This window comes from Moschus berezovskii, chromosome Y, assembly GCF_049115385.1.
Source record: "Moschus berezovskii isolate FMDL1 chromosome Y, NW_MosBer_1.0, whole genome shotgun sequence".
Lineage (NCBI taxonomy): Eukaryota > Metazoa > Chordata > Mammalia > Artiodactyla > Moschidae > Moschus > Moschus berezovskii.
Window position 1 is genome coordinate 40,741,482 of NC_142489.1, and position 14,600 is coordinate 40,756,081.

At 47.9% G+C, this 14,600-nt stretch overlaps 1 protein-coding gene across 1 annotated transcript; it reads left to right on the top strand.

Annotated features, from left to right (window-relative positions):
• The first annotated feature begins 3,108 nt into the window (after positions 1-3,108).
• Positions 3,109-10,570, top strand: LOC148773105 (testis-specific Y-encoded protein 3-like). Its single transcript, XM_088834506.1, has 6 exons — positions 3,109-3,612; positions 4,250-4,327; positions 4,475-4,586; positions 4,686-4,831; positions 4,951-5,037; positions 10,328-10,570. Exons 1-6 carry the CDS (start codon positions 3,109-3,111, stop codon positions 10,568-10,570), a joined length of 1,170 nt encoding a protein of 389 aa, XP_088690632.1.
• The last annotated feature ends 4,030 nt before the right edge of the window (positions 10,571-14,600 follow it).

The window sequence follows — 14,600 nt, forward strand, 5'->3', positions numbered from 1 at the left end:
CAAAGGCCACATATAGGAAACATGAGGGAGGGGTGTGATTAGCTCTTGCAAACTTCTTGCTGTCAGATCTCGTGTTTTTGAGCTAAGGTGGTGGTCAGCTTTACTGTGTTCTTGTAATCATCGAGGGAAAGAAAGACTATTCCCTAGTCCCTGAAAGGAAAGGTCCCAAGCTTGACTTTCACCTTCCAAGGTCCTGATTGCAAGGAGCGGGTCCCTGTGTAGGCCAGTTATCCTGTCTGGGAGCATTCATCTAGCACCCAGTCTTGGCACTTCCAGCAGTACCCAGTCCCAGTTGGAAGAGGCAGTTCTCAGTTCTCTGTGCCCTCCTCTTACCAAGGCCCCATACCCTGCCCAGCAACCTTCAATGAGCGAGCCAGGTACCCAGCATGCAGCTGGCCCTCAGCCTCCTCAGTCTACCCAAATGGGGAGCAGGGTCCTATAGACTGTGACCCACGTAGATTGCCATAACCATTCGGACATCGAGGTGGGGATGGGACACGTTGGCCATTGCTTTGAAACCTGGGCCAGGTCAGTGAGGGACTCCAGCAAGGGCCCTGGGACTCTATAAGACACAGCCTGTCCCCAAGCTCCACAGTTCATTACCCAGCCCAAGGCCCAAGGGCCTGGAGGGCCCTGTGGGAAGGCTGTAATGTATCTTTCACTACATTATGCTGAGAGGCATTCTGTTGGTGGTGTTTGGTTTTCTAACTTCACTAATGGTCTTGGGCTGAGGCCTGCAGCTCCGTTTTCCATCCTGCCTCTATTACAGTATCTTCCTTGATAAGCTTATTCAACCTGTGACCAAAAGTTGGTAACTTGGACCATCATGGGCCATTTCCACTAGCCCGATGACCACATTCTACTCTGTTTCTATAACATAGGGATTTCAACTTAACAATGCCATGTGATATAAAAGCTTTCGTCTTCTTCTAACTGAAGTAATTAACTTAGCATAATGACCCCGAAGACATATATTGCAAAGGGGGCTACCATTTATTTATTCACTGCTGGAGTTATAGTTCCAGCATGTAATATATTTCCAGCAACTATTTTTGGACTATTGTCGCATTACAGCGTTGCTCTAGCTTCTGCTATATGTATGTCAAAGTGAATCAATTTTAGGTGTACATACATCCCATCATTTTTGGATTTCCTTCCCATTTAGGTCACCAGAGAGCAGAGTTGGATCCCCTTGTTCTTTTACTTTTCTCAAAACATAGTAGTATTTTTTTAATTAAGTTAACTGGGGGTTAATTACTGTACAATATTGTGATGGTTTCTGCCACGCATCAACATTAATAAGCCATAAATATACAGGTGTCCCACCCACCCTGGAGCCGCTCCCACATGCCCTCCTATGCTATTCTTCTGGGTTGTTCCAGAGTACTTGCTTTGCATCCCCTGCTGCATGCAGATGAAAACACGAAAGATGATTTTTCTGCATGAAATATGTACTTATCTCTATTTCACATGTGAGAACATGGGTGCAGATGTTTCACGTGAAATAGGAAATCTGTATTTCATGTTTGAAAATCTACTTGTATAGTTTTCTTCATCATACATGGAACCTGGTCTGTTTCACACATAGATATCTGTGCACACATTTTCTATATGAGTGGGGAATTCTATATATTTCAGATATGAAAAGTTGAGAATATACTTCCCTGCTTGAATTGTGAAATTGTATACATTTCCTATATAAAAATCTCAACTTTTACTGACATGAAGTATGTAATTAAGATCTGGGGAGCCAATATGGAATTGGAATTATCCCTATTTCATGAATGAAATTCTGGGCACCACTGTTTCTTTGTGAAATACTTAATTCTTTGTATTTCTCATAGATAAAACAATGACTGTCGACCATGAAGTATGGAGTTCTCTGTAATGCCTGTATCAAAAAGTAGGCTTTCATTCTGTTTCAGGAAAGATGGACTTCTCTACATTTCACATCTGAAGATCAGAATGAACATTTTCCTGGGAGAAATAAGGAAATCTATGCATTTCACACGAACCACTGGTTCTTCAGTCTCTGAAACACCTGTTTGCATTAGTGTCCCTGTGCATTGCACATGTGTGTGTACATGTGTGTGCTTGGGTCACCTGATTGTGTGTGTGTGCGTCCTAAGGTAGGTGCTCACTGTGAAAGAGCAGGCATCCTAGGCGACAGAGCGTGAGCAGCTCTGTTCCTCTGGGAAGTGCATCCGCAGGCGCCCATCCTTAGCCACCCGGGTGCCTGCTCTAAGCCAGGGGCTGGCGGAAAGGGCAAGAGCTGACAGACCATAGGCCAGGGGCTCCACGGTGGTTTGGCCTGTGGCTGCGTTGTGGGGCCCAAACAGCGAGCCGAGGAAAGTGCTCTGCTTCTTTCTCAGACGACGGCTGCATTCCTAACACTGCTCAAGCCTAAGACCCAAGTTTAGGGATGGACTCTGCAGCAGGTGCACCACGGTGAGGTCTGTGTAAGCCCACCGCATCCCCGCCCCCCACCTCGCCCCCACCCCACGCCCTGACATGGCTTGCAGTATGGATCCGAGGCGAGCACCTCTGTCCCTGAGGTACCCAGGAACCCTGTCTCACCTCTGTGGATCTCTGAGCATATGGAGTCGCCCGCTGCTCCAGAGGCAATTTCAAGCTTGAGGATGGTCGCGGCGTCAGGTTCAGGGTCCCTTCCTTCGCCTCCAACTGGCCTGGCTCTCCCAGTCTCTGGTCAGGCACATCTGCACTGTTGAGCAGGCAAAAGGCTTGCGTGGACCGGTGCACAGAGCGCTGGCCCGACTTTGGCCCAGGGGTCACCTGGGGCCAGAGTGGCCAGAATTCCAAGAGGCGTGGCCCAGGAGCCAACGCCTTTAGACTCCATTTGATTGGTTCTGTCGTGAGGTCTGGAGGTCAGGGTGTAGAGTTCAGCCCCTTCCCGCTGCCATACTACGCGTGCGTGGTGGCTCACGGTTCTGCGCATGCGTGTCTCCCTTTCCCTGCTCATTGGCTGCGCACGAGTATCCTGTTGGTGGTACTGCATTGAGTGCGGCTGCCCGGTGGGCGCGCTGTGCCGGCGTCTGCTGTGCTCTGGTGGCCACCTTCTTCACAGCTCCGGGCTCCGGCCAGAACACCATGGCGAGTGAGACGGGGCCAGAGGAAGGCGGCAGCACCCCCGGATCCTGGATCTTGGTTGTGAGTCCGGGTCTTCAGGAGGGAGGGGCCCTGGGGCCTGTCAGCCCAGTGCGGGCGGCAGAGGCCTTGCAGGCCCCAGGTGGTGCGCCAGGCGAGGAGGCCGCCCTCTTTTGGGTGGAGGCAGCGGAGGAAGGTGCGGTCCTGGAGGAGGGAGAGCTGGCGGGAATCGGGCAGGAGTTGCAGCTGCTGGTGTTAGACGTCATGGAGGAGCAGGAGCAGGTGTCCTCGGAGGAGCAGGGCCAGAAACATCCACGGCCTGGAGGCCCGAGCGACCAGCCTGCACTGGAGGCGCTGGCGGCCCTGCAGGTGGAGCTGGAGCCGGTGAATAAGAGAGCGCAAAGGGCGCACGCTCGCCTGAAACATAAGAACTGTCAGAGGCGAAAGCTGCATCTAGAACACAGAAGCGCCATCATCCAGGGAATCTGTGGCTTCTGGGTCGAAGTTGTATCCCTTGGTGTGGTGGTTGTGAATTTTTTTTTTTTCTTTTGTTGTTTTCTTTAAACCTGGGATATTGCAGGAGCAGTTTTACAGATCTGGTGGTTCTGGTAGAAAGTTGTTTTTTTTTTTGGATGATGGGTATTGGTTACCGTCCTGCATATCTGTTCCTGATATTAGATGTGATGTTCTTGCTGTCCTGACTAGCACAAATTGATACTTGGGCTTTACTTGCAGAGGTCCCAGTCAGAATCGTCATTAGCATTAGGGACTCCTCAGAGAAAAAGCTTGTCTGGAATCCAGGTCTTCTCCAAAAAGTTGAGTGAATTTGGGAGTGGGTTTGGGATGTGTAAGTGCTCATACTGGTTGTAGCTAGGAATGCTTGTTTTCCAGAAGTAAGCTACCTTGAAGGAGGCTGAGATGGAGCTTAGGGCCTTCCTGTTAGGAACAGAAGCTCCTTCTGGTAGTGCACTCATAGGCACAGCCTTGGGCCTTGTTCCGCATTCATACAGTCTGCATCCACGGAAATGTGGCGAATTCACTAGTAGCACGTTGAAGTCAGACAATGCCATTCTACTCTTTAGGCTAGCTTTGTTCTTCCAGCACATTTACCTCTAGCATCTAGAGGCTCCTTGACCTAAAGCAGTTTATGAACCACCCCCAGATGTCAGTTATGATGAGCAACCAGGATGAAGAGATGCTTCACTACATGACCAACTTGGAGGTCAGCCAGGGGACCCCGCTAACTGTGGAGGGGAGATGACTGGGGAGGGGAGAGGGCATGGTTTATCCCTGAATACGGGAAAGGACAGCTCTTCTGTAAAGAGGTTTCATACCCACTCCCCCTACCCCCAACACTTTGTCCTGGCAGGTGGAGGAATTCAGGCATCCCACTCATCACTGCAAGATCACATTGTCCTTTCGGAGGAATAGGTATTTCCAGAATGAAGTGATTGTTAAGGAGTATCTCATTAACGTCCCTGGTAAGAGGCAGCTCCCTGGATTTGGGGAGTGGGGGCAGAAGAGTGTAGGTTGAGTGGGAAAGTGAGCTAGGTCTTTCTCCCATACTCCTTTTCCTGCAGGATACCGAGCGTCTCATTCCACTCCGATTCAGTGGTCCCAGGGGTTTGAACGTAAGGCATACAGCCTCAGGCACCACGACAGCAGCGTTAACTTCTTCAATTGGTTCTTTGACCACAACTTCACAGGATCTGGCCGGATTGCTGAGGTGGGGTCCCACGTGGCCACTGGGCCGAAATTGGTGATTTATGTTGGAGTTCTTGGCGGTGCACGGGAAGGCTCAGTGTCTGGCCAGCCCTGTGCCGACCTTGCTCATTTCCCTGGCAGATCATCATAAAGGATCTGTGGCCCAATCCTTTGCAGTACTATGTGAGGAGGAAGGCTCCACCGCGAGAGGTAGCGGGAGGACGAGAGGTGAGGCACCCAGGGGCTGAGCACTGGCATAAGGGTTGTCCAGGAACTTGGGTCGTTTATTTCACTTGTGGAGAAAGTGAGACTCTGTGGAATCCAGCGTGACACCGTGCACGGGGAAATCAGCAAGAGACAGCAAGTGTGGAGAACTGTAGTGAAAGACAGGTTCTAACTAGAGAAGCCTGTGGTAGATGAAGTGGCCTGGTCAGGCCAAAGTCACTCCAATTTATATCTGAGTCAGCTGCACACATCTCTGAACTGTCATTCCTTGGCCAACAAGTCCAGCCTCAGGCTTCTCTTAAATTGGGGTCCACCTACTATTCCTCATGAAGTCCCCTTTCCACCAGGTCTGTGAGTCTCCTTTGTACAAGGCTGTTCCCCCACTGACCCATCACTTGATTCCATTTTGGTCATCACGCTTTTTTTTTTTTTTCCCGTTGCATAGTTTTCACCTGCCACCCTCACTATGAGAAACTGACCACTGTGAAGGATTATGGAGAATAGTTTTTTATTTATTTTAACTGGAGCATAACTACTTTATAATGCGGTGACCGGTTTGGCCGTACATTGGCCAACATGAATTACCCAGAGGTATACACGTGTCCCCCGAATGGTGAACCCACCACTCACCGCCCTCCCCTCCCTGTATTTCTGGGTTGTCCCACAACATGACTTTAGTTGCCTTGCTTCTCGCATCAAACTCACACTGGTCATCTATTGTTCAAAAGGTAATGTACATGTCTCAGGGCTGTTTTCTCACATTAACCCACCGTCCCCTTCTCCCACTGAGTCCCATGTCTGTTCTTTATATGTCTGTGTCTTATTTGCTGCCCTGCGTGTTGCATGTTCAGTATCACCTACATGGTGCTCAACTCCAGATATTTGTGTTAACATACAGTGTTTGTTTTTCTCTTTCTGACCCACTTCACTCCCTGTAATAGGCTCCACGTGCATTGCATCTCACTAGAACTGACTTTGATGCATTCCTTTTTAGAGCTGAGTCACAACACCATTGTGTATCGGTACCCCAACTTCCCTATCCCTTCATCTGCCGATGGGACATATAGGTTGCTTCCATGTCCTAGGTACTGTAATAGTTCTACGGGGAAGAATGGGGTACATGTCTTTTAGTATGTGCTTAGAGGACATGTAAAAATTCACAGACTCTGTCTCCTGGGAACTGACTTGAAAGAGGAAAGTTGTCTTTAGTGTTCTCAGAGAGGGTAGGTTTTCATATCTGTGTCTCTGTCTTTTTTGAAAGGAACCGCCCCTGCTCGACTTTGAGACATTTATGAGGCAGTGTCCCCATTTCCCTAAAATAGAAAACCTAAGAAGCTGCTTCATGTGAAGATCAATGGCCATCAGAGTTCTCTTGGACAGGAAAGTAGTGAAGAGTGGTCTGGTGGTGAAACGGATCAAGAGGGAGACACAAGTAAACCCGAAATAATGCCGAAGGACAAATAAAAAGCGTCAACTGTATGCGTCTGCGTATTGTTTGGGGAGGGCCTCAGGACAAAAACTTCAACTGCATGTAGAATTCTCAGTTTACCGTGTGGGAAGTACCAGTCCATGGAGAGTTGTAGAGGTGGTTAAGTCGTATGTGGGGGTTGTGTCAGGAGACACAGTTCTTCCTGTGGGGTGGGGCTTGGGGAGGATGGAGAAAGAAGATGAGGGGCCCATTAACTGTGGGTCTGGCAGTTTTACAAGGGAAATGTGGATGTCCACGCACAGGGTCTGGTGAACAAGGGCCAGAGAGTGAAAAGCTGGAACGCAATTTTGTTGGAAGGTGGTGCCCCAGGTATCTTCTCTGTTGCACAGCATCAGACATTTTAAGAGTACAGAACAAGGAAAAAGCCTTAACATTCAACTCACTATGAAGCAAGAAGGCATTGCAAAGAACTTACAGACAAGAAAAGTTTAGGACAGGGTCCCCAGTGCCTAATATTTCCTGCCAGTGCTTCAGTACTAGGGGTGGCTTTAGCTCTAACTTGTGCTGGAGTGAAGAGTGCAGAGATAGTCACAGGTCGGTGAGTAAAAGTGAACTGTGGATGGTTGACTTGCTGGTCAGTCTCTGGAAACTTGCCATGACTTGTGTCCCAGTCTCTTCAGGGCTTTCACTTAGGCCCTAGGGTCTCGGTGCTATTAGATTTGACTGCACACTAGGATGTGTTGTGTAAGGTTTTCTTCCACTGAATATCAATGCGTGTGAGACTTGGCGGGTTTCTGATGAATTCATGTGCATTCTGTCTCAGTCACCCTGAGCTGCATTTGCTTCCTGTTCCCTGGGTGTGTTCATGTTTTCCTCTGTTTAGAATGAAGACCGGGCGTCTCCATTGTGTCTGCCCATGAATGTGAGTTGATGTTCCTTCCTGCGGGTCTGCCTTTGCCTCCTTCTTCTTTCATGATGCACCCATACTTGTGCTGTTACGCACAGCTCTGCTGCCATAGCTCTCTGAGTTCTTACACTGCCCTGTTCAACACTCCTGCATTGTGTTGCTCGTATGCCCTCTTTTTTTTTATTTTTTTAATTTGTGTATCTTGTTAGATTGCATGTGAATTTGACCCTTTCTTTCACTCCTGGATCAAATGCTTCCAGCATCTTGAATTGTGACTTTTTTAAAGAGTTCCGTGATATCTGTGCTCAACAAGAAATGCGTTATCGCAGGAATAGTTAACAGTGACCCACATTTGGAAACAAGAATGCCTACACACTTAGAGTTATGCCCAACGGGCAAGAATATCACTCGCTGAAGTGAGAGTATTAGTTAGGATCACAGAGGGCAAAGATGTTGCAGGAATGCTTCTGTCAGGAAAGATTTAGGGTTGACTGGTTAAGTGTTCTAAAAAACACTAGTGCAGGATTGAAATACGTTGACTTTTACCCCCATCCATGTATTCTTGCGTTGACCATTACAGTTATGATGAAACTGACATTACCCATGCAGAATTTCTTCATGACTTTAAGTGAATTATCACCCAGGTGATAAGAATTGGGGCTTGCCTTTCTGTAAAGAGAAAGTTGTTAAAGAATTGTTGTCCTCAGTGACCCAGGGAAAAGGGGTGCATGATCAATTTCCAGTTCAAAACCCCTTGCTATTTCCGTGTTGTTTCTGGAAGTAAAGCACAGGGAATGGAATCACGCCAACCTGATTGGCACTGTGAGCCAGTCCAAGACGATAGGATTAGGGAACGCAGGCACACGTCACTCAACTGTCCACAGTGAGGACTTCCAACCCTGCCAGCCTCTTTGCATGTCAGTCCTCCTCATGAGCAAATCCCATTCACCTTCCAGGATATATCGTGGAAGTAGACGAGGACACTGACTTGATCAACTAGCGAGTGAAGCAGATAACTGGGACTAAAAAAGAGGGGTGCTTACCAAAGTCCATTATACTGCACAAGTAAGCCAAGAGTCGCGCATGTGTGCAAGTTTCTTTTCAGACTTAGGGGGTGTGTGTGTATGTGTGCGTGCACACGCATGTGCGCTGGCAAAAAGGGGTGTGTGAGCTCTCTGAACTGGCCTGGCTGGGGGATGGAAGAATGGACACTGGAAACGTGAAAGAGCTTGTGTAAGGTACAAAGACCTTGGGGCATCAGAAGCACTGACGTGATGGAAAAAAGCCCAGGGATCTCTCCGACAGAGCAAGATGTAAGTGTAAACGTGGATCCCTGAGCAGAAAGGAGAGACAGGAAAAAAGCACCCGGGGGCAGTCAGGGAGGATGTGAAGGGGCAGAGAACGAGAGTGGGCCAGATTCCCAGGCACAGAAGAGGGGCTACACACAGCCCCTAGGACACCCGGCTACAGAGGGTTTTCTGTCCTCAAGTGCAGCATTCTTTCCCCGACATGACCAGCCACATGAACCCAGCTTGCCCTCTTCTGTAAGGCTTGCGAGACGGATGGCACTGTAGCATCAGCAGCTGCTACGTGCAGAGTTTGCCAGTTTGAAACCACTCCATAAAAGGGTGTCTTAGGTTGATCCTCTCACCCCCTCCCAGTCCCACAGGCCTGGGCTGATGGGGTTAGCTGGCGTGTGTTCTCTCACCTGGAGGCTGGATGAGAACAGAACTAGTTTGAAAGGACCTCTGTACAATGAATGTTCAGACTTCAATTCCTCTGGCACTGGTGAGTCATGGCTCTTAGCAGGACACTGTCCTTAGCATCTCTGTATTAAGAGATGCTTCATCTCTAAATCTCTCTACAGAGAGAATTCCATGTTTGTGTCACTTTTTGACATGTGGGCAAAAGTGTTCTACGTGCAGCACGGAACTCGGTATTTCACATATGAATCCATGCATGAAGTTTTCATGAATGACATATGCAATTCTCTACATTTCACCTGTGAAAATCTCACCACAAACGTTCCAAAATGAAAATGGAATTCTCTACATTTTATATGAAAATATACGCACATACTATTTTCCTACGTGAAATTTGGAATTCTGCGTATTTCACATACGAAAAACTGGGTGCTGAGTTTTCCACATGAAATCTGGAGTTTTGTCTATTTCACTTATGAACATCAGGCCACTGATTTTAATACACAAAATGTGGAATTTTGATGATTTCATATATGCAATTCGGGGCACTGATTTTCCTCTGTTGAGGACGGATTTCTCTGTATTTCACATAAGAAAATCTTGGCAGAGACTTACTCCATGAGATACTGAACTTTTTATATTTCATTTAGGAAACTCTGAGCCATGATTTTCCTACATGAAATACGGATTTCTCCGCTTTGGCATTTGAAACTCTAGGCACAGAGCTTTTTCCCATGAAATATGAAATTCTTGTATTGCACACTGAATTGGGAATAAACAAGGTAACATGAAATATGGAATTTTTCATATTTCTCATTTGAAAATCTGTGTGCTGACTTTCCTTCACGAAGTACAGAATGCCGTATATTTAACAATTGAAAGACTTGGCATCAATGTTCCTACAAGAAATATGGAATTTTCTATTTCCTACATAAAGTGATTTTCATGCTAGAGGTGTGAAAGTCTCTATACTGCACCCAAGAAAATTTGTTAGAAGAAAAGTTGTTAATTCTTGGGTGGGAGCAGGACTCATGGACACCCTGCCCTGGCATGCCCTCCACCTCTTGGCAGAATATCCAGCCATCGCCCCAGAAACTCAGTCCTCTGAGTTTCAAGTCAGTGTTTGTCAAGAATAAATAGTCGAGCCTTTCTGCACTCCCCAGGGAGGGGCTACAGGTGGCTACTGATCCCAGAGCTGATTCCTTCATCTCCCAGAGGCTCTGGGATAAACCCGCCCACCCCTGCTCTGTGTAGCACAGTCTCTCCTTTGTGCCGTCCCTGCAATACCAAGGGAACTTGCCCAGCGGGTCCGATGTGGTAGATCAGGAAGTCCTACAGGTGCGTGGGGAGGTCGTTCCTGATCTCTCCTTCTCCAGAGATCCAGACGAGTTTGAAAATGAAGAACAAGTCACTTTTGAAAAGGAGGAATGTTATGGTGAATCGATGCTCCAGCACCCAAGTTCACTGCCACTCAACCAAGGTCACAGCCTGGTCTAAAGGCACACAGATGCCCTCTGTGCCTGCCCAGCGCCTCCCTCCCGGAGACTTCAGTGCTCAGACCGCTGGATAGGAAGTGGTCTGAGGCTGCTCTTCCACAGATACTTAAAGGTAAGCGGAAAAGTGGTTGATAGAAATTAAAATGAAATCGTCATCTAGCAAGATGAGAACCTTGACAGGAGAGAGGAAGGAGCATGTGGCAAACAGCTTCGGTTCTTGGGGCATACGATTCTCCTTAGTAAAAACATTTGCATTGCAAAACTTATGAACATTCCCTCTTATAATTTGTCTTCCCAGGGACATGGTCATTGTATTGTAATCTGTCAAAATCCACTGAGTTTCATTAGAAATATGAATTTTTGCAACATATGCAAAAGAATTCTAGCCTAATGAGGCTAGAAATAGGCTAGTCATAACAGTGGTTTGAAATACTACTTCAAGATATAAAACTTAAATTTCAGGACAAAGTGTTCTATTATTTTTTTATAAAGCATCATGAAATATCCAAAATATCTTCCCTTACTGTGTTGATTGAAAAAAAAAAAAAAACACTCCTCTAAAATTTTGGTTACTTGATAAAATAATGAGTTAAATATGAAAAAAAAAAAAAAAAACCCCAGAGTAAGAGGCCTTGCATACAGCAAGCTATGTAATCATTTCCGTTTGACATTAGTCATAGTGGTGGTCGCTCAAATAAGAAATACCTTGTATTTATCCAAACACCCAATAAAGCAAAATTCTCAGGTGGAAAAAAAATAAAAACATGGGTTCTGGAAAAGAGGAGCCCTGATGAGATAAAGCTGCATTGCCCCATTCTGGTCAGGTTAAGAATATGCTCAAACAGTGACCAGCACAGTGAATAATCCTTACTAAATGGCTCTCTGTCCTTTTGATTAGATGCCATCTGCTCCCTTTCACTAGTTGGGGGTATTTTATTTCTCTTTAGCCCCGATCACCACCACAAGGGAGGGGCTGAGGAAAAAGCGACAGCAACATCTCTGAGTAATAAACCCGCTGGCATCTCTCATGGGAAAGAAGAAGGATTCCATAATTTCACTTTCCAGTACTCAGGGCGAGATGGTCCCAGCATATGCAGGTCTTCCTGGCCAGCATCCACTGCATCAGATCCCCTGGGAGGCTCCCTTGTGGTGCAGGGGTGGTGGGGAGGAGAGTCTGTGCACACAGAACAGCAGTGGGCAGGTTAACCTAAGTGCCTCTGGGAGACACAGGTGGTCAGCTCTGGGAACAGAGTCATGCAAGCAGGTTATTAGAAGAGCCACATCTTATTCTGCACCCAGAAAACATTTTTTAAGTAACCTTCTCAAGATCTCAGAAGTTAGGATGTTAAATACCATGATATCAAGCTAGTGGGCGAACAAGTTAATTACACACAATCTGTATGTTTATTGTGTTTATTCATTTTCTTGGTCATGCTGCACACCTTAGGGGATCTTAATTTCCCAGCCAAGAGACTGAACCCACACCCTCAGCAGCGGAAGCACTGACTCCTAGCCACCACTGGACTAACAGGGAATTCCTCATCTTCTTAAATCTGAGTCATTTGGTAAAGAACAGAGCAGAGACTGTGATCACCCCATTCCCACCACCTCCAACTCACCACTTGCTGATATTACGACTTATTTGCTTCCAATCTTGTACACACTCACAAATGTCTCTGACAAATGACCCAGGTGAAGGTGTGTGTCTGTGTGTGTGGGTGTGGGTGTGCGGGGTTGTCTGTGTTTATGGGCACATTGGCAGGAGCTTGAAGATATCTGATGAAGAGCTTCTGTCAGCTGGTTGGTGTCTCTGTGATTGTCCATCCAACCTCCTCTGGAGGGAATGCCAGAATTTGCAGCTGAGCCCTTTCAGATTAAGTCACCCCAGTCAGTTTCCTTCTGGGCTGCCTGCCCCAGTGGTGACATTTGCTTTCGGATTTGAGGCATCACTCAAGGCATCTCTGTGGATCCTGCAGGGATTTTGTTGTCCCCAGTTTGATATTCAAGCTGAGCCTGAAGCACAGGAGAGAATGACCCAGTGCTTCCCATTTCCAAATTCTCTCTTCTCTGTCGCAGCCCTGGTGTTAAACTGGGGATACCGAAGGTACAGTTCCAAGTGTTGTTTCATTCCTAGTGCATCATATCTCTACTCTTAAACTCATCGCAGAAAATCCAGAAACAACAAAATAATAGAAAAAGAAGAAATGTCAGCCAAACCCACCCACTGAGAGGCCCTGGTACCATGCTGAGCTGCTCCCCACCCAGGCTTTTCCTCTCTGAAAAGACCTTCACTTTTGAAGTTTTGGGTCTACACATATCCTTGTGATGTCGAGTGATTTTGCAGAGCTATACCAGGGGCTTCCCCGGGGCTTCCCCAGTGGCTCAGAGGTTAAAGCGTCTGCCTCCATTGCGGTAGACCCGGGTTCAATCCCTGGGTCGGGAAGATCCCCTGGCAAAGGAAATGGTAACCCACTCCAGTATTCTTGCCTGGAGAATCCCATGGACAGAGAAGCCTGGTAGGCTACAGTCCACGGGGTTGCATAGAGTCGGACACGACTGAGCGACGGAATGGAACGGATACCAGGCTTCTGGTGGAGGGAGAGAAAATGGCGTTCCAGGAAAGCTGGGGTTTTCATTCTCATGCTCCAGCTGCGATCAATGACAAATTCCCCACTATTCCCCCTTCAGGTTCCCAGCTGCCACTCATGTCATTAACTTCCCATGACACTCTGACGTGTTCCCAGGGCATGCTTCACGCTGATAGAGGGTGATATATGCAAAGTACTCTGTACATATGCAATCGACTCGGCCTGATTAGTAGTAGTAGTATTTATTCTTTTGCTTCAGTACTGTGAACAGACTTTCTCTCATTGGGGCAAGCAGGGGCTACTTGCCAAGTAGCAAAAGTACCAAAAGCCCACGGTATTTTCTTCCAGAATCTTCTCTTGGGATGAACCAAAGGCAACCACTTTTTGGAATTGCCTTCCAGCTTCAAAGTCCAAAGTGGGAAGCAGAGAGGCTTCCCTTGGCTTGGCCACTCACTGCATGCAGGGAACAGGATGACTGCCCCTCAAAAATCTAGACATGTTCTTTGATACCAGAAGCAAGAGGATGGAGCCTGACTGGGCACGAGCACAGGAAGCCACCGTTTATCAGGAAGTGAATGAAAGCCCTGATCCTGCTACCCCCAGAATGCAGATTCAGCACCATCACGAATTCAGAGACATAGTGAAACACAGCCCTAAGCCCACCCATGGTCTCCTGGTGAAAAGTGCCCTCCTCCCCACAGTAAGAAAGTCTCTTCTCCATCCCGCAGCCATCTTCCTCCTCCCCAGCACCTACAACTTCTCCCCTATGGCTTCCACAGTTCCGCCCCAGGAGCCAGCCTGTGCCATGATTTCGGTGTGCACAGCGGCTGTGGACTGGATGAGCAAGCTGGCCCTCCGCTACCACTGGGTGAATGGGATCACAACACCTACAAGAACAATGTTGGCAGTGAGTGGGCCGGGGAGAGGGCCACCCATGGTGGTTGAAGGGTCTGCCTGCCTGGACTCCAGGCGCACCCTGGACCAAGGGAAAGTCATCAAGAATGGATGCTGTCACTCATATCCCAGCGGCTCGGTGCCAGGTTCCAAGAGGCTTACAAATCCTAGCCCACTCAGTGCCGCCCTCATTGACACTCTGGGAGAGGATCTCATCATCTCCACTTTGGTTCTGGGGAAGCTGAGGGACAGATGACTTGTCTTGCCCATCCACGATTTATGCCTCCAACCCCACCGAGGTGTTCCACATGTGGTCCAACATCAGGGTCACCTGCAGGCTCTTTAGAAATGCAGAGTCTCTGGTCCCCACCTCAGACCTGTCAGATCCACAGCTCTGGGGTGGGCCTGGCCCTCTGCATCTTAACTGGCCCTCCAGGTGACTCTGATGCTTGTTGAACATTTGAGGACCACAGGCTTCAGCCCTGACTACTCCGACTGTGTTCCCTGGTACAGCCACATGAGCATCACCTGGGAGCTTGTTAGAAATGG

What these genes read in the sequence shown, in the direction of transcription:
- LOC148773105 (XM_088834506.1), top strand. Translation starts at nt 3,109, where the DNA reads ATGGCGAGTGAGACGGGGCCAGAGGAAGGCGGCAGCACCCCCGGATCC. An exon ending in ACTACATGACCAACTTGGAG is followed by an intron (nt 4,328 to 4,474) that starts GTCAGCCAGGGG and finishes TTGTCCTGGCAG; the next exon opens with GTGGAGGAATTCAGGCATCC. An exon ending in GATCTGGCCGGATTGCTGAG is followed by an intron (nt 4,832 to 4,950) that starts GTGGGGTCCCAC and finishes TTTCCCTGGCAG; the next exon opens with ATCATCATAAAGGATCTGTG.